The sequence below is a fragment of the Falco peregrinus genome, chromosome 5 (assembly GCF_023634155.1).
Source record: "Falco peregrinus isolate bFalPer1 chromosome 5, bFalPer1.pri, whole genome shotgun sequence".
NCBI lineage: Eukaryota > Metazoa > Chordata > Aves > Falconiformes > Falconidae > Falco > Falco peregrinus.
Genome location: NC_073725.1, coordinates 65,000,104 through 65,026,812, shown reverse-complemented (window position 1 = coordinate 65,026,812; position 26,709 = coordinate 65,000,104). Strand labels below are relative to the sequence as shown.

At 54.9% G+C, this 26,709-nt stretch overlaps 3 protein-coding genes across 3 annotated transcripts; 1 reads left to right on the top strand and 2 right to left on the bottom strand.

Annotated features, from left to right (window-relative positions):
* Positions 1-1,142: 1,142 nt before the first annotated feature.
* LOC129784527 (acrosin-like) lies at positions 1,143-8,430 on the bottom strand. Its single transcript, XM_055805165.1, has 7 exons — positions 8,087-8,430; positions 7,465-7,748; positions 7,051-7,190; positions 6,250-6,584; positions 2,581-2,681; positions 1,713-1,820; positions 1,143-1,315 (listed from the first exon to the last, which is right to left on the bottom strand). Exons 1-7 carry the CDS (start codon positions 8,245-8,247, stop codon positions 1,143-1,145), a joined length of 1,302 nt encoding a protein of 433 aa, XP_055661140.1. The 5' UTR covers positions 8,248-8,430.
* Positions 8,431-14,333: 5,903 nt separating this feature from the next.
* LOC129784464 (acrosin-like) lies at positions 14,334-16,597 on the top strand. The gene is made up of 4 exons (XM_055804002.1): positions 14,334-14,567; positions 14,906-15,171; positions 15,458-15,603; positions 16,070-16,597. The coding sequence occupies exons 1-4, from the start codon at positions 14,407-14,409 to the stop codon at positions 16,403-16,405; spliced, it is 909 nt and encodes a 302-aa protein (XP_055659977.1). The 5' UTR covers positions 14,334-14,406; the 3' UTR covers positions 16,406-16,597.
* Positions 16,598-24,026: 7,429 nt separating this feature from the next.
* LOC129784526 (acrosin-like) lies at positions 24,027-26,027 on the bottom strand. The gene is made up of 4 exons (XM_055805164.1): positions 25,870-26,027; positions 25,266-25,531; positions 24,834-24,979; positions 24,027-24,368 (listed from the first exon to the last, which is right to left on the bottom strand). The coding sequence occupies exons 2-4, from the start codon at positions 25,519-25,521 to the stop codon at positions 24,027-24,029; spliced, it is 744 nt and encodes a 247-aa protein (XP_055661139.1). The 5' UTR covers positions 25,522-25,531; positions 25,870-26,027.
* Between the last annotated feature and the right edge of the window lie 682 nt (positions 26,028-26,709).

Sequence of the window (26,709 nt, the reverse complement as noted above, 5' to 3'; positions counted from 1 at the left end):
GCTCTGATGCCTACTGCTTTGCCCTGAGTGCTCCCAGTTATCCCAGTGCAGGTGGCACTGGGGGGACCCCAAATCCTGATGGATGTACCTGGGCACCCCCAAAGTGGTCCTTTAGCACCCATTTTTTCCCTGAAAACCCAAACCCACCGAGGGAAACATCTCCGCGGAGTGGATCCCTGGGGAATGCAGCGGGGTGGGCAAAGACGGGGTCTGTCACTGTGTGTGCAGGAGGTCTGGGGGCTTGTGTCATGCTCTCCCCCCCAGCATCCCCTGTGTACACAGCCACATGTCCCCAGCTGTGACACCCCCAGGTTCCCCCTGCCCCACTGCTTCCAGGGACGGCAGTTTCCCTGCCCGGTACCTCTCCACTCACAACACAACTTGAGACAGGTCTCAGCACACAGTGGGGCTTTCCCCCATCTGATAGGGAGTGGACTGGGGGCAAAAGGGGGCTGGGGAAAGCAACTCCAAGCCGTGGGGGTGGCATAAGGGAAAGGAGGGGACACGTCCCCCCAGGTTTGGGAGCAGGGAAGGGCTTGTGGTGTTTTGCTCTGGAGGTGGGGAGCACCAGCTGCCCTGGGCTGGGCAGCACGGCGGTCGGTACCTCCCTCTTCCCATCAATGGCAGCGCTGGAAGAGGGAGAGGGGGTTTCTCCAACAGGACAGAAGCAAACTGGTGCGGGGATGCTCATCCCTTGGCACAAGCGAGAACAAACCAGCGGGCTCCAAGTGGGATTCACTTCTGGCACTAAGCCGTGTGCGGCTGCTGCCCTTCTCCCTGAGGTCCCCATTCCCTACCATCTTCAGCAGCACCTGAGCATCATCATGACCCTGCTGCACCGCCCGGCTCCCCCAGACCCCCTTTGGGGCCATCGGCTCCCCTGGCAGGGGCCACGGGGGCCAAAAGTGGGGCTCGTGGTGGTCGGGGGGGTCAGGGGGAGCCTGGCAGCACGGGGCTGGCACAGGCCCTGGGAAGGGTTTGGACAGGGGCAATTTCCAGCAGCTCCTCTGGTGCCACGTGCCCGCAGAATAAGGGGTGCTGCCAGCCACCCCTTATGCATGAGGGGAAGATCCCAACCCAGAGCCACCCCACTCAGGCCACAGAGGCACTGCACTGCCCGTCATCCTTTATTGCTACTGCCTTCAGCTGCTTGCTCTCCTGCTCGGTGGGGTGGGTTTGCTCGCGGACCCCCAGTCCCGCTCAGCTGCCGTGGTGCTGGAGTCACTCCGAAGGGGCTGGACGAGGAGCCCCGGTGGCGCCTGGCAGAGCTGCCCATGGAATGAGGCTGGCCTCTGCTCCAGCGAGGCCACGGTGCCTGGGGTCGAGAATCAGGGCTCAGCCCCCCTGCAGCCCTAGGGGCGGGCAATGGCTGTGTGCAGCTCTGCCAGCCCAGGACGGGGCAGGCAGCAGTGGCACCTGCCCGGCCAGAGACACCCTGAAACATGGTCCTGGCCCCCACCCTGAAGCAGACAGGCTGTAGTCCCACACTGGCCAGGGCTGCCCCACCATGGCCACCCACCTCACTCCAGCTCCAATGTGGGGACCAGTTGCCCCATGCGCCAGCCCTCCCCCTCCATCCCATTTCACCCGTCCCCATCCCACTCCAGACTCCATCCCACCCTGCCTGGCTGGGGGCATCGACCCCTGCTCGCCCCCACCCACTGGCTGACAGTAGGGTGCCCTCTCCCCCCCGGTACCCCAACAGACCATACCCAGCTGGCAGCTCAAGGACCCAACCCTCCGGGGCTGTGAGAGCAGGTGGCCGGTGTCCCGGGCATCCCTCTGCCTTGGGGACAGCTTGGCCTTGTCCCTCGGGAAGCCTGAAAGAAAGACCAGAGGGAGGCAGGCTGGGGGGCGCCAGGGTGAATATGGCTTCATGCCAACACTTCTGCCCCCTTGGCACCCGCTGGATCCCCTCCCCAAGCGTGCCTTAGCTGTACCCTCCTTGCCCACAATCACAGGCAGCTGCTTGTCCTGCCAGTCCCTGGGGATGCGGCTGTCTTGGCCCAACAGCTCCATCTTGTCGTGCTGAGGAGAGAGCAGCGTGGCTGACACATGGGGCTGAACTCAGCATGCCCAGGCAACCCTCCCACACCCAGCTCTCCCTGCGGAAACTGAGTCATGCATCCCTCCCAGTGCACAGCATCACCCTCCCAGCCTTGGTCGCCCCTCCAGATCCCTACCTTTGTCATCCCTACCTTGATGGGGCACAGGATAGGGGGCTGGAGTGGCCGTAGAGCACCCGGTGGGTGAGGCTGCTGCGGAGCTGAATTTTGGTGACTTATCTCACAGGAGGCACCTGATGCCCCAGCAAACCTGAGGTCAGGCTGAGACCAGGCACAGCTCATCACGTGGCTTCTGCACCACTGAGGCAGAAAAATGGGCTCGATGGGGCAGCGCCGGGCAAGGCTGTAGGACCCCACAGGCCTGGGGCAAGAACAGCTGACCCTCCCCAGCACATCTCTGCTCCCCTGCCCTGCCCAGGCACCCCCAGACCCTCTGCCCACACCCGGAGAAGAGCCCTCCCTTGCTGTGGTATGACATCCCCAGGGGCCGGGGATGGGTCCCCGTGTCCCCTACCTGTGGCCGTGATGCTGACGTTGCTACTGCTTGATGATGGCACCCGGGTGCCCAGTGAGGCAGGGGTCAGCGGCGGCAGCAATGGGATGGCCGTAATTCTCCTGGAGAAGGCAGGAGCCACGGGTGGGTGACAGGGGGCAAACAACCAACCCTGGCTCAAAGCAGCGCCCCAAAGCCCACAGGCTTGTAGCCAAAGGCATCCCCTGCCTGCTGCTGCCACGAAAGGGTCCCCACCCCCCCACAGGCACGTAGGGCTGCAGAGGGACCTTGGCAGGGTTGCTCCCCCCAGGCAGACACCCTCACACCTGTGGCTGCCCAGGGCGCGCAGGGGTGCGAGGGGAAGGGCGCAGGCTCCCATGCCTGCCATCCAAACCAGCCCTCACACCGCTTCCATCCCTTCGTCAGCGCTAATTACCCCCCTGCGCCTTGCCAGGAGAGCAGGTCACAACCCAGCTCCCCAGCACTGCATGTCACACCCCTGCTTGGGGAGATGAGCCGTCACCCCCCAGCCTTGCTCCAGAAAGCCTCTGCACCCACTCCCACTTCTGGTTTGGGAGGGCTCTGTCCTGCACGTGCCCCCTCCTCCTGCCTCCTTTCATGTCAGGAACCTGCTACCGGTGGGAGGAAAAGGCACTGATTCCTGATCAGCATCCCCACACTTTGCTGGCTAAAGTGCTCCGATGCCAGGGTACCTCGCGAGCACCAGCTGGGATAGCTGGAAGGAACAGGGCGAGATGCCCAAAGCCATCCCCATCCCCACTGCACTCACCCAGCCGCATCATGGGCCTCTGTCGGCAGCACCTTCTCCTTGAGCTGCTCCAGCGTGTCCTTCCAGTGTGCCGTATTATCCTCTGTAATGTGTACCCTCGAGAACTTGGTGTGTGGGTTAGGAGGAAAAATCCACCGTGCATCCAGCATGGCAATAAACCACTGTCAGCTTCCTAAACTGTCCTTTGGCTCAGAGAGCTTTCTTGGTTATGATTTTCGGTAACAGAACATGGTGACCAAACGGGACCCGCTTTCCGGAATCTCGACAGACCAGAGAAATCGTGAGCCCCGCAAGCACGCACCGGAGTAGTTTTGCCAGGGTTCTGAGATTCCCTGGCCAGGTGAATCTCCGTGACAGCTCTCTGGGATAACAGCGACATGGTCATAAACACTGAGGTTGCTTACAAAGAAGTCGTATCGCATTGCGGGTTGAAGTCCCCCTGGTGGGTCAGAGTCCCCCCGGGATATTTGAAGTGCACAATTGTCCAATCCATATGCTGTTACGCGGATGCCCAGAGGCCGGATTTTGCCTCACGCTCAGGTGAAACTTTGTTGGATTTTGTTTGCTGGATTTTGCCTCTGTCCAGTTTTGTTTGCAGGGTCTGGTTTAGGTATTGAGCGTTTATGATTTTGAAACTTTGTACACATGGGATCTGGTCATTCTGCTAGATGGAGTTGGTTCTTCAGAGTTCTTTTGGGTTGTTTATTAAGATGCTGGAGCAAGTTTTGGGGTGACCCCCCCACTCAGACAAAATGGGCCGAATATTGTCATCACTGGTGGCCCTTGTATACCTTAGGTGATCAAGAGAAATGGCCTAGGAAAGGGAAGCATAATCTCCAATACAGCATGGCAGTTCATGTTCTTTTGGTACATGCAAAGGACAATGGGAAGAAGTCCCATAAGTGGGTTTGGTTTTTTGGCCTTGAGAAACAATCATGGAACAAGAAGTAAACATACACTCATGATACTTGATGGTAATGTATTGATAATGATGGAGGGGAAGTTAATTATTAATTGCCTTGGTGTTGTTCTGCTTGTAGTGTTGGGAAAAGGTGTTTGAAAGGGGAGAATGAAGAAGAGGATGTGCAATTTCTGGTTTCAGGGCAGTGTTGCTGGTAATAGGGAGAGATTTTGCTGAAGGTAAAAGAATGGTGTTGGGGAAAGCTCAGGAAGAGGATGCGAGGATAAATGGCTTTCGCTGCTTTGTTTGTGGGGCAGTCAGAGCTGCCTCCCTGCCCACCCGGTGATCTCTGCTGCAGAGTTGCTTTGGGTTTCCTTGCCCACTCCATTACGGAGCAGCCAGAGCCAGCAGGCTTCTGAACACTGTGGGATTTCTCCTTTCAGGTCTGGTTGATCTGAATGAGGTGGGCACCTGGGGGGCTGCTCCTATGCCAGCCTAAATGGATCTTCCCACGTGCGTGCAGCTGCATTCCAAAGAGCCAGACACGCACATACACACAGAGAGAGTGCCACAATGAAAGGGCAAAACAGATTGACACAGACAAAGCAATACCTTGACAAGTATCCCTGCAGATGTAGCCACTGCTTACATCCATGTGAATGCAGTCCAGGCCTTTCCTGGGTTTCCACATGTCCTGGTTTCAGCTGGGATAGAGTTAATTTTCTTCTTAGTGGCTAGTACAGTGCTGTGTTTTGCCTGTGATGTGAGAACAATGTTGATAGCCACACTGATGTTCTTAGTTGTTGCTGGGTAATGTTTATACTAAAGTCAAGGACTTTTTGGATTCTTGGGCCTTGCCAGCCAGAGTGCTGGGGGAGCACAAGAGACTGGGAAGGGACACAGCCAGGTCAGCTGCCCTGAACCAGCCAAAGAGGTATTCCATACCATGGGACGTCATGCTTGGTATAGAAAGTAGGAGGGTTAGCTGGGGAGGGATCGTTGCTCGGAGACTGGCTGCGCATCAGTCAGCAGGTGGTGAGCAGTTGTACTGTGCATCACTTGGGGGTTTTCTCCCCTTTTCCCTTTTCCTTTGGATTTTACCCCTTTCCTCCACCTTTCCATTTTAATTATTACTATTATCATTGTTATTACTGATGTTCTTACCTCTTTATTCTGTTTAAATTATGAAATTGTTCTTATCTCAACCCTCAAGTTTTACATTCCTTTCTGATTCTCCTCCCCAGCCCTCCGGATGAGGGGGAGTGAGCAGGCGGCTGCGTGGTGCTTGGTTGCCAGCCGGCATTAAACCATGAGACCAGAGGATGAGGCTACTGAAACAGAAACACAGCCTCACTCCCTGGATTCATAAGCACAGCGTGTTCGTAGATGCCTCAGATAACTGTCTAGAAATTAAGTCCATGTCATATGTGGGGCTCAAGGCCAAGGCTCCCTCACCAGTGCCTGGTGCAAGCCTTGGGTCTTTCTAGATCTGTGTTTCCTGGGCCCTGAGAGTCCACGTTCAAGTTCGCTTGCGCCTCATACAGACGCACACAGGGATCCCACCAGGAGCGGGCCTAAGGCAGTCTGTGCTTCCAGCTGCCATCCCCAAGGCCCTGAGCCCCGCAATGACCTGCCTTCCCTTGTTCCACTGCACCCTCATCCTTCTTGCTGAGCAGGCAGAGCTTCAGCCCTTTGCTGTGACCCTTTGTGCCCGACTTGTTTGCCTGCAGCCTGCTTCCTCCGGCAGGTGCCGGGCGTGGAAGTCCTGGCCTTGCACACGAGACTGAAGAGGACTGGCGCCTGGTTAGCCACAGAACTGAAACACTTTATTGCAGGGACTCAGCCAGCTGAGCTCTTCCGTTGAGAGGAGCGCGGGCAGGACAGAGCAGGCCTTTGACACTGAGGCTGCCTTTGCATCAGCAGGCATTGCCCCAGCGGGAAATGGTGGTGGTGGTGCGCTGCAGCCAGCCCTGGATCCTCTCCGTCCTGCTGATCAAACCTTTCTCCTATTAGGAACTGCACCAACTTCTGCAGCCAAGAAAGGAAATCCCACAGCTTCTGCACTGGAAGTGGGCAGGGTATAAACCTTCCTGCTTCTGTTGGTGTTGGCCTGTGAACGGGGGTGGAGGTGAAGGCTGGCTGCGGCCTTGCCGTAGTCGCTACTGCTGTGTGCAGGCCCATCTGTTCCAGGATCCAGTTGTAGAAGTGCTGGGTGGAGGTGTAGACTCCGGGCTTCTTTGCTCTCGCACAGCCCATCCCCCAGCTGGTCAGGCCAACAAGCCAGAAGTAGTCAGCGCTCTTGTCTTGGCACACAAGAGGCCCACCGCTGTCCCCCTGCAGCAGAGGAGAGAGGATGAAGGGGTTGTTGGGTGGCCACCGTCAGCCCAGTGGCTGGCTCCTTCCCTCTCATGGCACTTCCAGAGCTGTATTTAGTGGCCAGCCAAGCTCTGGAGAAGCTTTCCTGGGAGGGGGCGGTGGGCCTGTAAGGCAGGGCTCGCTCTTCCTGCGGCACGTTGGTGCTGCAGGTGTGTCAGGAGGCTGTGTCTGGCTTGGGATGGTGAAGCTCTGGGCTGCCAAGGGCACTGGGTGGGCATTGTGAACAAAGTGCCAGGCCTCTGGGACAAGGCAGGCAGGCCCTGGGCAAAGGCCCTACCCATGGGGAAATGGGTTTAGGCCCTCAGCAGTGGGGATACAGCAATGGGAGTGTGAGTGGCCAGGAAAAGCCCGTGACGGTGCAGGTTTGGGCGGTTGTGGCGGGGCTGCCCGTGCTGCCGGGGCTTGGCTTGTAGCACGCTCCTACCTGGCAGGTGTCGATGCCACCCTGCGGATAGCCAGCACAGATGTTGTGGGTGTGGATGGCCCCTCTGTACCAGCCGCTGCTGTTACAGACCCCGGCATCAATGAGGTGCACCTGGGCCTCCTGCAGCACATACGCCGATCCTCCAGCTGTGAAGAGCACAGAAAGGAATGAACATCCAGCAGCTCATTGCCAGTTCTCCTTCCCTGCGTGACTGAAGCCCTATCCCGGGGCTTGGCTTTGCATGTGGGGAGGCGCTGGACCGCTCCTTCCTTTCTGCCTTGCTCTGGGTCAGTGGCTCACGCCCCCCTCTCTAAGAGGCATACGTCCCCACAGCCTGATTCTGGCTTTCGCCTCTGCCGTCAGGAAGAGCAACCTGCCTCCCCAAGCTGGCCAAGCTTGCGCTCGCAACGTGACTACATTTTGGGAGCTCACCTCTTGCAGTCCTGGCACCCCAGCCACTGACGTAGCACTCTGTCAGCTCCGAGACTCTCAGCGAGGCATCGGGCACGCAGGCAAGCTGTACGTAGCTGTTGCACTGGACAGGCTGCTCCAGTTCCAGCAAGGCAATGTCGTTTCTCCACGTGATATTATTGAAGTGCTGGTGAACCAGCAGCTGCTTGATGTTGCGCACCTGGGCCTCAGGTCCCAGCTGGGTCAGCCGGGTGGCACCTACCACCACCTGCCACATGGTGATGTTCCTGGAAGGCAGATGGAGAGAGGGCTCAGAGTGAGCAGAGCCACATGCTGCAGCAGCACAGCAGTCGCCCTGCCTTCTGCTTGGCGAGGCAGAGAGGAAAGCAGTGCTTGGGAGGGTGCGACAGAGCACGTGCTCCTTGGGCTCAAGCAGTGTCGAGCTGGAGGCTGCTGGGAAGCAGTGGCATGAGCCCAGCCTTCTCCTGAGCAGCCTCTCAGGTGGCTGCGGAGTGCCCAGGCACTGGGCGTACTGCAGGGCAATAGGACATGCTGCAGCACGTGCTGCTGTGCTCAGGGCACCTGCTAGAGTGTGGGGCTAGCCCCGATCCCTGGTCCTCCTTACCTGGCCTCGATGAAGCAGTGGGCTGATGTGAGGACCCACTGTGGGCTGATGAGGGAACCCCCGCAGATGTGCGCCGTGCCTCCTTCCAAGGGAGCCTCGATGCTGACGATCCAGGGCCAGGCCCCTGGCTGGGCATCTGTGCCACCCACAACGCGCGACATGCCGTAGTGAAAAGCCGCAGGCCGAAGGCCGCAGGTGCCTCTGTAACCAGAAACTCCATTCTGGTTAGCTCCATGGAAGCTTGTGCCATTCCGGCTAAAGGCCAGCTGTCTTCCCTCCCCTCAAGGCATGGCCAGAAGGGCCGAGGAAACCCGTGGGGTGTGTGCCCGCTCCCCTTTCCCTGCTTTCTGCTTCAGCCCGTAGACAAGTTGTGCCGGCAGCCTGGGTGATGGCAAGGAGCTGAGCCTCCCACATGGCTTTTAGGAACCTCTTGCAGCGAATGAAGAGACGGAACGCAGCTTGATGCAAGCAAGTTGTCCGTTTATTAGTGATTTTCTTACAATTATATACGTTTCTACCTTCTACATATTACACACTGATTGGTTAAATCTTAAGCGTAAAAAACACTGATTGGTTGATATTTAAGGCACACCGTTAAAACAATAGGAACTTATTAGTTTAGACGAATCAGTAACAGCCATATAGACGCAGGCCACATTGAAGAATCACATAGCCTGTGGAACACCCCTGTAGTTGTGATAAAAAAGAAGTCTGGTAAATGGCGATTGTTGCATGACCTGCGTAAAGTCAATGCAGTGATGGCCCCTATGAGGGCCTTGCAGCCAGGGTTGCCATCTGCCACCACCATGCCAACGGAATGGGATATTTTAGTTATTGATCTGAAAGATTGGTTTATTTACCATTCCTTTAGATCCAAAAGAGAAAGCAAAGTTTGCTTTTACAGTACCAACTGGAACTACTCTGAGCCCACAACAAGGTACCACTGGACCGTGCTGCCTCAGGACATGAGAAACTCACCAACCATTTGTCAATGGTTTATAGCCCAAGCCCTGAGCTCAGTGAGAGACAAATACCAAGATGTTTACTGTTAATCATGACACGGATGACATTTTGCTAGCAGCACCGTCCAAAGAGCTGCTGGAGACAGCTGAGAAGGGTGCCAGACATAGTTTAGCAGAATTTGGATTGAATGTAGCTCCTGAAGAAGTTCAGAGGCAAGAGCCCTGGAAATATCTGGGCATGAATGTGCTGAAGGGAACTGTGTCTCCACAACCTATCAAATTGAATCTGGATGTAAAGACTTTGAATGATGTCCAAAAACTTGCAGGAATGCTAAATTGGCTACGGCCTTATTTAGGCCTTACTAATGAACAAATGCATCCTCTTTTGCAGCTTTTAAAAGAAGACACAGATCTTTTAGCCCCAAGGTATTTAATGCCTGCAGCCTTGGCACTTGTGAAAGAAGTCAACAGTTGATCTCTTCACGACATGTGTGGCGTGTAGATATCACGCTTCCTTTAAGTGGTTTTATTTTAATGGAACAATCTTCCCCTTATGCTATGTTGGCGCAGCGGAACCAGGCTTGGCAAGATCCACTGCATGTACCTGAGTGGTTGTTTCTGCCTTTGCAGCCTAAGAAAAGTGCTGTTGAATTGTACGAACTTGTTGCCGATTTGATCATAAAAATCGGAAAAAGATGTTTAGAGTTGAATGTACTTAATCCACCAACTGTAATTATCCCTGTACAACAATTCTATGTTGATTGGGCACTATTAAACTCTACTGCCCTTCAAGTGGCTCTTGCCAATTTTCCAGGGCAAGTTCAGTACCACCATCCACCCAATCCACTTTTGAAAATGATTGTAAATCTAACTTTGCAGCCACAGCAACGAAGTCAGAGACGACCGGTCAAAGGTGATACAGTGTTTACAGGCGGGTCTGGAAAAATGGGAAAAGACGCAGTCGCTTGGAAAAAACATGGGCAATGGCATTCCCAAATTGTATATCAGGAAGGATCCCCACAAGTCGTAGAGTTACAGGCTGCGGCTTTGGCATTTCAGTATTTTCCAGGCCTTCTTAATCTTGTTACTGATTCGGCATATGTGGCAGCCCTCCTTCCCAAGTTAGACAGGGCTGTCCTTGGCCATGTCAACAATCCCAAGCTTGTTGCAATTTTGACTTTAGTTTGGGAAGAGATTCAGAAACACCATTCTCCGTATTATGTTATGCATGTTAGTAGCCATACTTCCCTACCTGGTTTTGTAACTGAAGGCAATGCTAGAGTTGATGCTCTAGTTTCTGTGGCTCTGTCAGCACCTCTTCCTGACGTCCATCAGCAAGCCATGTTAGCCCACCAATTCTATCATCTGAATTGGCAATCCTTGTATCATCAATTTGGCCAATAGGGTCTCTCTGAGGCAGCTGCACGCAGCATTGTTGCAGCCTGCCCAGACTGTCAAAATGTTACTTCTGTGCCAAATTAGGGAGTTAATCCTAGAGGCCTTCAAGCTTTACAGCTCTGGCAAACAGATGTAACTGATTACAGTGAGTTTGGCAGACAAAAATATGTCCATGGTAAAAAGAGATACATATTCTAGTGCAATGATTACTACTGCCCACACAGGTGAGACCAGTCGTGACGTCATTCGGCACTGGCAACGTGCTTTTTCTGTGCTCGGTGTCCCTCTTGAAATCAAAACGGACCGTGGACCTGCCTATAATTCCAGGCCCGTCAGTCAGTTCCTTTCCCAATGGGGGATCTCCCACAAATTTGGTATTCCCTATTCCCCTAGGGGCCAAGTCATCGCTGAACGCATGAATGGTACTCTTAAATGCCACCTTGGAAAACGCAAAGGGGGAATGAAGGGAATGACCCCAGGGGCACGATTAGAGAAAGCATGTTATGTTTTACACTTTCTGAAAATCTCTGCTGACCATGCGGTGCCTCCCATTGTGCAGCACATGGTGTCAATTGGTGACAAGCAGCAAAAGCACAAAGGCGTCTTAGTACGCATGAAAGACCCTCGTACCGGTCATTGGTTGGGACTGCTTGAATTGTTAACTTGGGGGAGAGTTATGCTTGTGTTTCTACAGCTGAAGGTCCGTGATGGATACCTGCTCGCTGTGTGCGGCCTAGGCTTAGCGTGCCAGACCATGGGAGCACTGCTGCTGCCAGTCAACACAACAACTAATGTGTGGCCTCCTTACTGAACCAGTCCTTGTTTGGTGTGCCCTTCCTCAAACTGACTTGCAGACATTGTTGCAAAAAAGTGAATGTAAGATTTTGACAAAGAATGGGGGGAACAAAGAATGTTACTGAAAGCCTTGATATTTGGGATGATTACCTCTGTATAATGTTAATCCAAAAGAGGTTGATATTGTTTGCACTTTGAATGTTGATAGTTGTTTTTATGTAGATGCTGTAGTAGTAGGAGGCCATGATGGGACCATGACACCCGCACAAATCAACACGTCAACATGTTGATAAGCATAATGTGCTCAAACGCAATATAACTTTGGATGAAGCATGTAATGATGTAGTTGATTTATGGAACTGATGGGAACGTATTGCAGTGGTTCTTCTCTTATCCGGAGCAACAGCAGGGAAAGCATTCAAGAGTTAAATCACCTTGTTTGTTAGGCAGTTAAGAACGTGAGTCAAATTGGCCACTATGACATACAAAACAGAGCAACTATTACCCTTTTGATGTTGGCTCAAGGACACGGCTGTGAGGATAGTGATGGTATGTGCTGCATGGATTTTAGGCACCCCATTGCAGCAACACGTTATCAAAATCTGAGAAAATGTCATCCTTTGGGGCATCAATTCACTCAATTGGCAGTATTCTTCGATTGCTGTTGCCTTGGTTGCCATCATCTTTGCAAGGTCCCTGCAGCACATGGCAGAAATGGTACTAGCTGTTCAAAAACAAAAAGGGGGAAATGTTGGGGAATGCAGAGGACCTGCAGACAATTTAGTTGACTTCAAAGACTTAGTCCTGTACCTTTAAGACTGCAGCAAATGAAGAGACGGGACGCAGCTTGATGCAAGCAAGTTGTCCATTTATTAGTGATTTTCTTACACATATATATGTTTCTACCTTCTACATATTACACACTGATTGGTTAAATCTTAAGCGTAAAAAACACTGATTGGTTGATATTTAGGGCACACCGTCAGAACAATAGGAACTTATTGGTTTACCTTGACATAGCAACAATTTCTGTTCCAAAATTAGGGGGCTTCTTTCTACGTGGCTTTCTTGATTAACAAATTACATATCGGTGCTATCCGTTCCCTTATCTGGCTACTTGTTTCTCTGTCCATCTGGTTGCCTCCTCAACTGTAATGGCTCAGGGGTCTGCAGTTAGCTTGTTCCTTTGTTCCCAGGGCTTGTGCCCTACAAGTTCTAACTCTATTCATCAGGCTATCAGCACTTGGACTCTTGTCCTTGAGGCCTTGTCCTACACAAGACAGCCACAAATTGTCAGGTATGTCAACAGGATGTGAAGGACTTGAATTTAGAACCACAGCATACGGGCACCTACAGCAACAGCAAATAGCAAGCAAGAAGAAGAACACAAAAACCTGTCAGGGACTGACACATGTACTGTCTAAGATACATAAAAAAATTGTATTAACAATAAAGGCCATTTTGTCCAAACCCAGCCACGCAGACATAGTGTTTTTTCAGTCTGCCTCCAACTGTGTCACCGCAGGTTGCTCCACATGGGATCCCTGTTGCAGAGCCACCAGACCCCTTTCCGCCCACAACTGACCATGTTCAGCCTGAGGGCTCCACGGTGGCTTCGGCTTGGTGACACCACTGACTATCGGAGTGCTGGGGTAGCAAACTGTGCGTTGGGGACATTACCAAGCCTGCTAGGAGTGCAGGGGAGTGAACTTTGCGCTCTGTGCTACGAGGAACACCTGAGGCCTCTGGACAGAAAGCCGGACTTGTTTGGGGAGGGAGCATGCTCCAGCATCATCTGCAGAGCCATAAGAACTCCTTTCACTGCATGATCAAGAGGAAGCAAAGGGCATGCCCATGTTTCCAGAGATCCCAGTTCAGCTGGAGGCATGCCCTGCAGTCCTGGGTAGGAACAGAGCTGGGAGCTGCAGCACCATGGCTTGCCGGGGCCCAAGCACAGAGCAAGAGGAGGACGGTCCTGGCAGCTTCAGAGGCAGGCCCTTCTGCAGCTCCCGCAGGGGGGGCATACCTAGGTGGGCAGCAGCTGAGGGCATGCATGCTCAAGCACCTCCAAGTCCTTCCTGCCTCTGGGAGGTGGAGAGGTGGCCACCTCAGAGCGCGTTGCTGTGTCTGACATAGCCAGTGAGGAGTGTGCTGCACCTGCATTTCACTGTGCTTTGTGCAGGAAGGTTGATGTTGCTGGGCTGTGCTTGGCTTATTTGGCTTGCCCAGCACTGCTTGGCTGCCACGGCCATCAACACATTGGCTCTTCAACACCCAAGCACGCGCATGCTGCTGTAGTCATTGTGTTCTTTGTTGTGTGTCTGTTTATTGGGAAGGAGCCGGTGGCACAGGGCTGCAGAGAGCAGGGCGGCAGGGAACTCCCCAAAGAGGCTGCGAGGCCACGCTGGGTGTTGCCCTGTGAGCTGTTAGCAGGCAGAGCTGGGAGCCAGGCGCTGCTGCCTGCCACGGGGCCTGCCCACCCTGATCGTGCAAGCAGGGCATTGCGTGGGGCTCTGTCAGGGGTGTGCGATCCCAGCTTCCGCCTCCAGTCCTGCTTGGAACCCCTCCTGTTGCCACCCATCCCTCCCCCACCGCCACCACGCCCAGCACCTGGAACCAGACACTCTGTGACATCAGCCCCGTGTCCAAGGGAACCCCAGGCAACAGGAATATTGCAGGCAGTACATCGTCGGCCGTACTGGTGGTGACAAGCCCTTGTTCTTTCAGCTGCCACATGTTGCTGGTAGTGATGGATGTTCTCCTCCTCGTTGTCCTGCTGGCCATGTGCTGTCCTGTGCACGGCACATGGGATAGCTGTGGGTAAGTGGCCCGAGGCTCTGAGAGGGAGATTGGGCAACCCTTGTGAGCTTCTCTGGAGGGGTCCTGCTTGTCCCCCATGGCCACCCCAGTGGCTCTTGAAGGCCATCTGGGAGGCTCAGCTCCTTGCCAGCTGCACAGCTCGTCTATGGTCTGAAGCAGAAAGCGGGGGAAGGGGAGCGGGCACACACCCCACGGGTTTCCTCGGGCCCTCTGGCCATGACTTGAGGGGAGGGAAGACAGCTGGCCTTTAGCCGGAATGGCGCAAGCTTCCATGGAGCTAACCAGAATGGGGTTTCTGGTTACAGAGGCACCTGCGGCCTTCGGCCTGCGGCTTTGAACTACAGTATGTCACACGTCGTGGGTGTCAGAAATGCCCAGCCAGGGGCCTGGCCTTGGATCGTCAGCATCCAGGCTCCCTTGGAAGGAGGCACGGCGCACATCTGCGGAGGTTCCCTCATCAGCCCACAGTGGGTCCTCACAGCAGCCCACTGCTTCATCGAGGCCAGGTAAGGAAGACCAGGGATCAGGGCTAGCCCCACACTCTAGCAAGTGCCCTGAGCACAGCAGCACGTGCTGCAGCATGTCCTGTTGCCCTGCAGTACGCCCAGTGCCTGGGCACTCCGCAGCCACCTGAGAGGCTGCTCAGGAGAAGGCTGGGCTCATGCCACTGCTTCCCAGCAGCCTCCAGTTCTTCATTCCTTGAGCCCAAGAAGCACGTGCTCTGTCGCACCCTCCCAAGCACTGCTTTCCTCTCTGCCTCGCCAAGCAGAAGGCAGGGCGACTGCTGTGCTGCTGCAGCATGTGGCTCTGCTCCCTCTGAGCCCTCTCTCCATCTGCCTTCCAGGAACATCACCATGTGGCAGGTGGTGGTAGGTGCCACCCAGCTGACCCAGCTGGGACCTGAGGCCCAGGTGCGCAACATCAAGCAGCTGCTGGTTCACCAGCACTTCAATAATATCACGTGGAGAAACGACATTGCCTTGCTGGAACTGGAGCAGCCTGTCCAGTGCAACAGCTACGTACAGCTTGCCTGCGTGCCCGATGCCTCGCTGAGAGTCTCGGAGCTGACAGAGTGCTACGTCAGTGGCTGGGGTGCCAGGACTGCAAGAGGTGAGCTCCCAAAATGTAGTCACGTTGCGAGTGCAAGCTTGGCCAGCTTGGGGAGGCAGGTTGCTCTTCCTGACGGCAGAGGCGAAAGCCAGAATCAGGCTGTGGGGACGTATACCTCTTAAAGAGGGGGGCGTGAGCCACTGACCCAGAGCAAGGCAGAAAGGAAGGAGCGGTCCAGCGCCTCCCCACATGCAAAGCCAAGCCCCGGGATAGGGCTTCAGTCACGCAGGGAAGGAGAACTGGCAATGAGCTGCTGGGTGTTCATTCCTTTCTGTGCTCTTCACAGCTGGAGGATCGGCGTATGTGCTGCAGGAGGCCCAGGTGCACCTCATTGATGCCGGGGTCTGTAACAGCAGCGGCTGGTACAGAGGGGCCATCCACACCCACAACATCTGTGCTGGCTATCCGCAGGGTGGCATCGACACCTGCCAGGTAGGAGCGTGCTACAAGCCAAGCCCCGGCAGCACGGGCAGCCCCGCCACAACCGCCTAAACCTGCACCGTCACGGGCTTTTCCTGGCCACTCACACTCCCATTGCTGTGTCCCCACTGCTGAGGGCCTAAACCCATTTCCCCATGGGTAGGGCCTTTGCCCAGGGCCTGCCTGCCTTGTCCCAGAGGCCTGGCACTTTGTTCACAATGCCCACCCAGTGCCCTTGGCAGCCCAGAGCTTCACCATCCCAAGCCAGACACAGCCTCCTGACACACCTGCAGCACCAACGTGCCGCAGGAAGAGCGAGCCCTGCCTTACAGGCCCACCGCCCCCTCCCAGGAAAGCTTCTCCAGAGCTTGGCTGGCCACTAAATACAGCTCTGGAAGTGCCATGAGAGGGAAGGAGCCAGCCACTGGGCTGACGGTGGCCACCCAACAACCCCTTCATCCTCTCTCCTCTGCTGCAGGGGGACAGCGGTGGGCCTCTTGTGTGCCAAGAGAAGAGCGCGGACTATGTCTGGCTTGTTGGTGTGACCAGCTGGGGGATGGGCTGTGCGAGAGCAAAGAAGTCTGGAGTCTACACCTCCACCCAGCACTTCTACAACTGGATCCTGGAACAGATGGGCCTGCACACAGCAGTAGCAACTACTGCAAGGCCGCAGCCAGCCTTCACCTCCACCCCCGTTCACAGGCCAACACCAACAGAAGCAGGAAGGTTTACACCCTGCCCACTTCCAGTGCAGAAGCTGTGGGATTTCCTTACTTGGCTGCATGAACTCCTGCAGTACCTAAGCAGGAAATAGGTTTGATCAGCAGGACGGAGAGGATCCAGGGCTGGCTGCAGCGCACCACCACCATTTCCCGCTGGGGCAATGCCTGCTGATGCAAAGGCAGCCTCAGTGTCAAAGGCCTGCTCTGTCCTGCCCGCGCTCCTCTCAACGGAAGAGCTCAGCTGGCTGAGTCCCTGCAATAAAGTGTTTCAGTTCTGTGGCTAACCAGGCGCCAGTCCTCTTCAGTCTCGTGTGCAAGGCCAGGACTTCCACGCCCGGCACCTGCCGGAGGAAGCAGGCTGCAGGCAGACAAGTCGGGCACAAAGGGTCACAGCAAAGGGCTGAAGCTCTGCCTGCTCAGCAAGAAGGATGAGGGTGCAGTGGAACAAGGGAAGGCAGGACATTGCGGGGCTCAGGGCCTTGGGGATGGCAGCTGGAAGCACAGAATGCCTTAGGCCCGCTCCTGGTGGGATCCCTGTGTGCATCTGTATGAGGCGCAAGCGAACTTGAACGTGGACTCTCAGGGCCCAGGAAACACAGATCTAGAAAGACCCAAGGCTTGCACCAGGCACTGGTGAGGGAGCCTTGGCCTTGAGCCCCACATATGACATGGACTTAATTACTAGACTGTTATCTGAGGCATCTACGAACACGCTGTGCTTATGAATCCAGGGAGTGAGGCTGTGTTTCTGTTTCAGTAGCCTCATCCTCTGGTCTCATGGTTTAATGCTGGCCGGCAACCAAGCACCACGCAGCCGCCTGCTCACTCCCCCTCATCCGGAGGGCTGGGGAGGAGAATCAGAAAGGAATGTAAAACTTGAGGGTTGAGATAAGAACAATTTCATAATTTAAACAGAATAAAGAGGTAAGAACATCAGTAATAACAATGATAATAGTAATAATTAAAATGGAAAGGTGGAGGAAAGGGGTAAAATCCAAAGGAAAAGGGAAAAGGGGAGAAAACCCCCAAGTGATGCACAGTACAACTGCTCACCACCTGCTGACTGATGCGCAGCCAGTCTCCGAGCAACGATCCCTCCCCAGCTAACCCTCCTACTTTCTACACCAAGCATGACGTCCCATGGTATGGAATACCTCTTTGGCTGGTTCAGGGCAGCTGACCTGGCTGTGTCCCTTCCCAGTCTCTTGTGCTCCCCCAGCACTCTGGCTGGCAAGGCCCAAGAATCCAAAAAGTCCTTGACTTTAGTATAAACATTACCCAGCAACAACTAAGAACATCAGTGTGGCTATCAACATTGTTCTCACATCACAGGCAAAACACAGCACTGTACTAGCCACTAAGAAGAAAATTAACTCTATCCCAGCTGAAACCAGGACATGTGGAAACCCAGGAAAGGCCTGGACTGCATTCACATGGATGTAAGCAGCGGCTACATCTGCAGGGATACTTGTCAAGGTATTGCTTTGTCTGTGTCAATCTGTTTTGCCCTTCACATTCATTGTGGCACTCTCTCTGTGTGTATGTGCGTGTCTGGCTCTTTGGAATGCAGCTGCACGCATGTGGGAAGATCCATTTAGGCTGGCATAGGAGCAGCCCCCCAGGTGCCCACCTCATTCAGATCAACCAGACCTGAAAGGAGAAATCCCACAGTGTTCAGAAGCCTGCTGGCTCTGGCTGCTCCGTAATGGAGTGGGCAAGGAAACCCAAAGCAACTCTGCAGCAGAGATCACCGGGTGGGCAGGGAGGCAGCTCTGACTGCCCCACAAACAAAGCAGCGAAAGCCATTTATCCTCGCATCCTCTTCCTGAGCTTTCCCCAACACCATTCTTTTACCTTCAGCAAAATCTCTCCCTATTACCAGCAACACTGCCCTGAAACCAGAAATTGCACATCCTCTTCTTCATTCTCCCCTTTCAAACACCTTTTCCCAACACTACAAGCAGAACAACACCAAGGCAATTAATAATTAACTTCCCCTCCATCATTATCAATACATTACCATCAAGTATCATGAGTGTATATTTACTTCTTGTTCCATGATTGTTTCTCAAGGCCAAAAAACCAAACCCACTTATGGGACTTCTTCCCATTGTCCTTTGCATGTACCAAAAGAACATGAACTGCCATGCTGTATTGGAGATTATGCTTCCCTTTCCTAGGCCATTTCTCTTGATCACCTAAGGTATACAAGGGCCACCAGTGATGACAATATTCGGCCCATTTTGTCTGAGTGGGGGGGTCACCCCAAAACTTGCTCCAGCATCTTAATAAACAACCCAAAAGAACTCTGAAGAACCAACTCCATCTAGCAGAATGACCAGATCCCATGTGTACAAAGTTTCAAAATCATAAACGCTCAATACCTAAACCAGACCCTGCAAACAAAACTGGACAGAGGCAAAATCCAGCAAACAAAATCCAACAAAGTTTCACCTGAGCGTGAGGCAAAATCCGGCCTCTGGGCATCCGCGTAACAGCATATGGATTGGACAATTGTGCACTTCAAATATCCCGGGGGGACTCTGACCCACCAGGGGGACTTCAACCCGCAATGCGATACGACTTCTTTGTAAGTAACCTCAGTGTTTATGACCATGTCGCTGTTATCCCAGAGAGCTGTCACGGAGATTCACCTGGCCAGGGAATCTCAGAACCCTGGCAAAACTACTCCGGTGCGTGCTTGCGGGGCTCACGATTTCTCTGGTCTGTCGAGATTCCGGAAAGCGGGTCCCGTTTGGTCACCATGTTCTGTTACCGAAAATCATAACCAAGAAAGCTCTCTGAGCCAAAGGACAGTTTAGGAAGCTGACAGTGGTTTATTGCCATGCTGGATGCACGGTGGATTTTTCCTCCTAACCCACACACCAAGTTCTCGAGGGTACACATTACAGAGGATAATACGGCACACTGGAAGGACACGCTGGAGCAGCTCAAGGAGAAGGTGCTGCCGACAGAGGCCCATGATGCGGCTGGGTGAGTGCAGTGGGGATGGGGATGGCTTTGGGCATCTCGCCCTGTTCCTTCCAGCTATCCCAGCTGGTGCTCGCGAGGTACCCTGGCATCGGAGCACTTTAGCCAGCAAAGTGTGGGGATGCTGATCAGGAATCAGTGCCTTTTCCTCCCACCGGTAGCAGGTTCCTGACATGAAAGGAGGCAGGAGGAGGGGGCACGTGCAGGACAGAGCCCTCCCAAACCAGAAGTGGGAGTGGGTGCAGAGGCTTTCTGGAGCAAGGCTGGGGGGTGACGGCTCATCTCCCCAAGCAGGGGTGTGACATGCAGTGCTGGGGAGCTGGGTTGTGACCTGCTCTCCTGGCAAGGCGCAGGGGGGTAATTAGCGCTGACGAAGGGATGGAAGCGGTGTGAGGGCTGGTTTGGATGGCAGGCATGGGAGCCTGCGCCCTTCCCCTCGCACCCCTGCGCGCCCTGGGCAGCCACAGGTGTGAGGGTGTCTGCCTGGGGGGAGCAACCCTGCCAAGGTCCCTCTGCAGCCCTACGTGCCTGTGGGGGGGTGGGGACCCTTTCGTGGCAGCAGCAGGCAGGGGATGCCTTTGGCTACAAGCCTGTGGGCTTTGGGGCGCTGCTTTGAGCCAGGGTTGGTTGTTTGCCCCCTGTCACCCACCCGTGGCTCCTGCCTTCTCCAGGAGAATTACGGCCATCCCATTGCTGCCGCCGCTGACCCCTGCCTCACTGGGCACCCGGGTGCCATCATCAAGCAGTAGCAACGTCAGCATCACGGCCACAGGTAGGGGACACGGGGACCCATCCCCGGCCCCTGGGGATGTCATACCACAGCAAGGGAGGGCTCTTCTCCGGGTGTGGGCAGAGGGTCTGGGGGTGCCTGGGCAGGGCAGGGGAGCAGAGATGTGCTGGGGAGGGTCAGCTGTTCTTGCCCCAGGCCTGTGGGGTCCTACAGCCTTGCCCGGCGCTGCCCCATCGAGCCCATTTTTCTGCCTCAGTGGTGCAGAAGCCACGTGATGAGCTGTGCCTGGTCTCAGCCTGACCTCAGGTTTGCTGGGGCATCAGGTGCCTCCTGTGAGATAAGTCGCCAAAATTCAGCTCCGCAGCAGCCTCACCCACCGGGTGCTCTACGGCCACTCCAGCCCCCTATCCTGTGCGGCGAATGAAGAGACGAGGCGCAGCTTGATGCAAGCAAATGTCAATTTATTGGACAGAAGCACGCGTTTTCATACACTTTCAGAAACTGCGTGTTTTAAACAGATTGGTTCTTGAAGCTAAGCCTTGCATACTAGGCAATCCCTGATTGGTGGTTAACTACCAGCAATTAACCACAAGGTGTTACTGCTCCTTGGCGCCTTCCTTGGCGCCATCCGTCTCCCACTCCCCTGTGCTCTGCAAACATGCCTCATCATGTTAATTGTTGTCTAGACAAGCTCCAGCACATTCCCCTCCGCTAACTGATTGCCACTCATGGTCCTAGTTTCCAGCCTGCTCCGGCATCGCCCCATTCCTGTTGCACAAAAGAACCCCTGAAACCGAGCAAAAACAAGGCACAAGTAATAGAACAAATAAAAAAACAACTAAGACATATTATCAATGTCAAAATAACCCACTGTCTTTGTTCCGTACAATTTTACAATTTCCCCTTTTTGTTTTTGAACAGCTAGTACCAGGTTTGCCATGTTCTGCAGGGCCCTTGACAACATGACAGCAACCAAGGTAATAGCAAACAAGCAATACTGCCAATTGAGTGAATGGATGCCCAAAAGGCTGACATTTTGTCAGATTTGGTAACATGTTGCTGCAATGGGGCGCCTAAAATCCACCCAGCACATACCATCAAAATCCTCACAGCCATGTCCCTGAACCAACAACAAAAAGCAGTGGCAATTTTGACTCACATTCTGAACTGCCTACCAAACAAGGTGGTTTAACTCTTTAATGCTTTCCCTGCTGTTAATCTGGATAAGAGAAGAACTGCTGCAATACGTTCCCATCATAGCCTCCTACTACATTAGTATCTACAGAAAGACAATTATTGGCATTCAAAGTGAAAAGAATATCAACTTCTTTTGGATTAACATTATACATAGGTGGAAGGGCACACCAAACAAGGACTGGTTCAGTCAACAGGTTCGAAACATTTCTCATGCTGCCGCTGACCTGCTCATCCACTGAACAGCAGAGCAGATGCTCTGTGGTCGCTTCAGCAACATGCACTTCCTCTTCCTCCAGAGAGGGGATGGTGAAGCCTTTGACTCCTGTGAGAATCCTTAGGGGATGTCTGCCGGTTGGTTGGCCTCAAGAGGGGCCACAAGGCCAAACTTTACTTTGTGTTGAGCGTGCATAAATGCTTTCCTTTCTTTCTGGCCAATTTTTTAAAGAACGGGTAGAACACACACACACACAGGCAGGCAATTGAGTGGAAGCATGCAAGTGCCTTTGGGCCAAAGGATGGCAATCGCTTCAGCCCATCTCTGCGTGTCAGCACATCTCCACCTCACCAGCGCTGAGCGGCTGCAGCCATCACTGCTCCCAGCCCTCGGCCATGGGGCCAGCCGGCACCAGTGCCATTACCAACGCCACTGTCAACGCCAGAAGCACCTCTGCCCCTGTGCCACTGCACCATCAGCACTGGCAGCTGGTCCGGGGGCTCCTGTTCTGTCTCCTGCATGGGGGCAGTGCCCAGCAGACCCGCTGGCACATGGTGGTGGTGATGCGGGGTCAGTGCTGCAGTGAGATGGTCACCCTCCCGCTGGGGGCTGGGGCCGGCCGGTATCCAGGGAGTATGCCCACAGCCAGCGGGGCTTCGTGGTGCCATTGCGATGTCACTAGTGACGTGAGCCACTCTTTTCACCATCTCTTCGTTCTCTCCCGTCCTTCCCAAGGCTGAATCCCTTAATTAGGAATCTCTTCAGTCATCAATTTTGACAACTTTACAGGGGGTCAGCTTGACCTCACCTTTGTGCACACAAGTTTTAAACATGCAGTACAACACAAAATGAGAGTTTAGCACTCACTCAGAGGCCCCTAATTTGGGAGTTTATATGACAGAGCCAGTGCTGCCTCCCTGCCCACCCGGTGATCTCTGCTGCAGAGTTGCTTTGGGTTTCCTTGCCCACTCCATTACGGAGCAGCCAGAGCCAGCAGGCTTCTGAACACTGTGGGATTTCTCCTTTCAGGTCTGGTTGATCTGAATGAGGTGGGCACCTGGGGGGCTGCTCCTATGCCAGCCTAAATGGATCTTCCCACGTGCGTGCAGCTGCATTCCAAAGAGCCAGACACGCACATACACACAGAGAGAGTGCCACAATGAATGTGAAGGGCAAAACAGATTGACACAGACAAAGCAATACCTTGACAAGTATCCCTGCAGATGTAGCCGCTGCTTACATCCATGTGAATGCAGTCCAGGCCTTTCCTGGGTTTCCACATGTCCTGGTTTCAGCTGGGATAGGGTTAATTTTCTTCTTAGTGGCTAGTACAGTGCTGTGTTTTGCCTGTGATGTGAGAACAATGTTGATAGCCACACTGATGTTCTTAGTTGTTGCTGGGTAATGTTTATACTAAAGTCAAGGACTTTTTGGATTCTTGGGCCTTGCCAGCCAGAGTGCTGGGGGAGCACAAGAGACTGGGAAGGGACACAGCCAGGTCAGCTGCCCTGAACCAGCCAAAGAGGTATTCCATACCATGGGACGTCATGCTTGGTATAGAAAGTAGGAGGGTTAGCTGGGGAGGGATCGTTGCTCGGAGACTGGCTGCGCATCAGTCAGCAGGTGGTGAGCAGTTGTACTGTACATCACTTGGGGGTTTTCTCCCCTTTTCCCTTTTCCTTTGGATTTTACCCTTTTCCCCCACCTTTCCATCCTAATTGTTACTATTATTATTGTTATTACTGATGTTCTTACCTCTTTATTCTGTTTAAATTATGAAATTGCTCTTATCTCAACCCTCAAGTTTTACATTCCTTTCTGATTCTCCTCCCCAGCCCTCCGGATGAGGGGGAGTGAGCAGGCGGCTGCGTGGTGCTTGGTTGCCGGCCAGCATTAAACCATGAGACCAGAGGATGAGGCTACTGAAACAGAAACACAGCCTCACTCCCTGGATTCATAAGCACAGCGTGTTCGTAGATGCCTCAGATAACAGTCTAGTAATTAAGTCCATGTCATATGTGGGGCTCAAGGCCAAGGCTCCCTCACCAGTGCCTGGTGCAAGCCTTGGGTCTTTCTAGATCTGTGTTTCCTGGGCCCTGAGAGTCCACGTTCAAGTTCGCTTGCGCCTCATACAGATGCACACAGGGATCCCACCAGGAGCGGGCCTAAGGCAGTCTGTGCTTCCAGCTGCCATCCCCAAGGCCCTGAGCCCCGCAATGACCTGCCTTCCCTTGTTCCACTGCACCCTCATCCTTCTTGCTGAGCAGGCAGAGCTTCAGCCCTTTGCTGTGACCCTTTGTGCCCGACTTGTCTGCCTGCAGCCTGCTTCCTCCGGCAGGTGCCGGGCGTGGAAGTCCTGGCCTTGCACACGAGACTGAAGAGGACTGGCGCCTGGTTAGCCACAGAACTGAAACACTTTATTGCAGGGACTCAGCCAGCTGAGCTCTTCCGTTGAGAGGAGCGCGGGCAGGACAGAGCAGGCCTTTGACACTGAGGCTGCCTTTGCATCAGCAGGCATTGCCCCAGCGGGAAATGGTGGTGGTGCGCTGCAGCCAGCCCTGGATCCTCTCCGTCCCGGTGATCAAACTTTTTCTCCTATTAGGAACTGCACCAACTTCTGCAGCCAAGAAAGGAAATTCCACAGCTTCTGCACTGGAAGAGGGCAGGGTATAAACCTTCCTGCTTCTGTTGGTGTTGGCCTGTGAACGGGGGTGGAGGTGAAGGCTGGCTGCGGCCTTGCAGTAGTCGCTACTGCTGTGTGCAGGCCCATCTGTTCCAGGATCCAGTTGTAGAAGTGCTGGGTGGAGGTGTAGACTCCGGGCTTCTTTGCTCTCGCACAGCCCATCCCCCAGCTGGTCAGGCCAACAAGCCAGAAGTAGTCCGCGCTCTTGTCTTGGCACACAAGAGGCCCACCGCTGTCCCCCTGCAGCAGAGGAGAGAGGATGAAGGGGTTGTTGGGTGGCCACCGTCAGCCCAGTGGCTGGCTCCTTCCCTCTCATGGCACTTCCAGAGCTGTATTTAGTGGCCAGCCAAGCTCTGGAGAAGCTTTCCTGGGAGGGGGCGGTGGGCCTGTAAGGCAGGGCTCGCTCTCCCTGCAGCACAGTTGTCCTGCAGGTGCTGCAGAAGGATGTTGCACGTTTGGGATGGTGAAGCTCTGGGCTGCCAAGGGCACTGGGTGGGCATTGTGGACATAGTGCCAGGCCTCTGGGACAAGGCAGGCAGGCCCTGGGCAAAGGCGTGCAAAAGGGGAAGGGGGGTAAGGCCCTCAGCAGTGGGGACACAGCAATGGGAGTGTGAGTGGCCAGGAAAAGCCCGTGACGGTGCAGGTTTGGGCGGTTGTGGCGGGGCTGCCCGTGCTGCTGGGGCTTGGCTTGTAGCACGCTCCTACCTGGCAGGTGTCGATGCCACCCTGCGGATAGCCAGCACAGATGTTGTGGGTGTGGATGGCCCCTCTGTACCAGCCGCTGCTGTTACAGACCCCGGCATCAATGAGGTGGACCTGGGCCTCCTGCAGCACATACGCCGATCCTCCAGCTGTGAAGAGCACAGAAAGGAATGAACACCCAGCAGCTCATTGCCAGTTCTCCTTCCCTGCGTGACTGAAGCCCTATCCCGGGGCTTGGCTTTGCATGTGGGGAGGCGCTGGACCGCTCCTTCCTTTCTGCCTTGCTCTGGGTCAGTGGCTCACGCCCCCCTCTCTAAGAGGCATACGTCCCCACAGCCTGATTCTGGCTTTCGCCTCTGCCGTCAGGAAGAGCAACCTGCCTCCCCAAGCTGGCCAAGCTTGCGCTCGCAACGTGACTACATTTTGGGAGCTCACCTCTTGCAGTCCTGGCACCCCAGCCACTGACGTAGCACTCTGTCAGCTCTGAGACTCTCAGCGAGGCATCGGGCACGCAGGCAAGCTGTACGTAGCTGTTGCACTGGACAGGCTGCTCCAGTTCCAGCAAGGCAATGTCGTTCCTCCGTGTGATATTACTGAAGTGCTGGTGAACCAGCAGCTGCTTGATGTTGCGCGCCTGGGCCTCAGGTCCCAGGTGGGTCAGCTGGGTGGCACCTACCACCACCTGCCACATGGTGATGTTCCTGGAAGGCAGATGGAGAGAGGGCTCAGAGGGAGCAGAGCCACATGCTGCAGCAGCACAGCAGTTGCCCTGCCTTCTGCTTGGCGAGGCAGAGAGGAAAGCAGTGCTTGGGAGGGTGCGACAGAGCACGTGCTCCTTGGGCTCAAGCAGTGTCGAGCTGGAGGCTGCTGGGAAGCAGTGGCATGAGCCCAGCCTTCTCCTGAGCAGCCTCTCAGGTGGCTGCGGAGTGCCCAGGCACTGGGCGTACTGCAGGGCAACAGGACATGCTGCAGCACGTGCTGCTGTGCTCAGGGCACCTGCTAGAGTGTGGGGCTAGCCCCGATCCCTGGTCCTCCTTACCTGGCCTCGATGAAGCAGTGGGCTGATGTGAGGACCCACTGTGGGCTGATGAGGGAACCCCCGCAGATGTGCGCCGTGCCTCCTTCCAAGGGAGCCTCGATGCTGACGATCCAGGGCCAGGCCCCTGGCTGGGCATCTGTGCCACCCACAATGCGCGACATGCCGTAGTGAAAAGCCGCAGGCCGAAGGCCGCAGGTGCCTCTGTAACCAGAAACCCCATTCTGGTTAGCTCCATGGAAGCTTGTGCCATTCCGGCTAAAGGCCAGCTGTCTTCCCTCCCCTCAAGGCATGGCCAGAAGGGCCGAGGAAACCCGTGGGGTGCGTGCCCGCTCCCCTTTCCCTGCTTTCTGTTTTAGCCCGTAGACGAGTTGTGCCAGCAGCCTGGGTGATGGCAAGGAGCTGGGCCTCCCAGATGGCCTTCAAGAGCCACTGGGGTGGCCATGGGGGACAGGCAGGACCCCTCCAGAGAAGCTCACAAGGGTTGCCCAATGTCCCTCCCAGAGCCTCGGGCCACTTACCCACAGCTATCCCATGTGCCATGCACAGGACAGCACATGGCCAGCAGGACAACGAGGAGGAGGAGAACATCCATCACTACCAGCAACATGTGGCAGCTGCAAGAACGAGGGCTTGTCGCCACCACTACGGCCACCGACAGAGTGCCCGCAGGATTCCCGTTCCTGGGGTACCCTTGGACACGGGGCTGATGTCACAGAGTGCCTGGTTCCAGGTGCTGGGCGTGGTGGCGGTGGGGGAGGGATGGGTGGCAACAGGAGGGGTTCCAAGCAGGACTGGAGGCGGAAGCTGGGATCGCACACCCCTGACAGAGCCCCACGCAAT

Excerpts from the sequence above, each read along its gene's own strand:
- LOC129784527 (XM_055805165.1), bottom strand. The coding sequence starts at position 8,247 with ATGTCGCGCGTTGTGGGTGGCACAGATGCCCAGCCAGGGGCCTGGCCC. Across the intron at positions 6,585-7,050 it reads GTGGCATCGACACCTGCCAG|GGGGACAGCGGTGGGCCTCT; the intron begins GTAGGAGCGTGC and ends CCTCTGCTGCAG. Across the intron at positions 2,682-6,249 it reads CAGTTCCTAATAGGAGAAAG|GAGAATTACGGCCATCCCAT; the intron begins GTTTGATCAGCA and ends TGCCTTCTCCAG.
- LOC129784464 (XM_055804002.1), top strand. The coding sequence starts at position 14,407 with ATGTCACACGTCGTGGGTGTCAGAAATGCCCAGCCAGGGGCCTGGCCT. Across the intron at positions 14,568-14,905 it reads CACTGCTTCATCGAGGCCAG|GAACATCACCATGTGGCAGG; the intron begins GTAAGGAAGACC and ends TCTGCCTTCCAG. Across the intron at positions 15,172-15,457 it reads GGGTGCCAGGACTGCAAGAG|CTGGAGGATCGGCGTATGTG; the intron begins GTGAGCTCCCAA and ends TGCTCTTCACAG.
- LOC129784526 (XM_055805164.1), bottom strand. The coding sequence starts at position 25,521 with ATGTGGCAGGTGGTGGTAGGTGCCACCCAGCTGACCCACCTGGGACCT. Across the intron at positions 24,980-25,265 it reads GGGTGCCAGGACTGCAAGAG|CTGGAGGATCGGCGTATGTG; the intron begins GTGAGCTCCCAA and ends TGCTCTTCACAG. Across the intron at positions 24,369-24,833 it reads GTGGCATCGACACCTGCCAG|GGGGACAGCGGTGGGCCTCT; the intron begins GTAGGAGCGTGC and ends CCTCTGCTGCAG.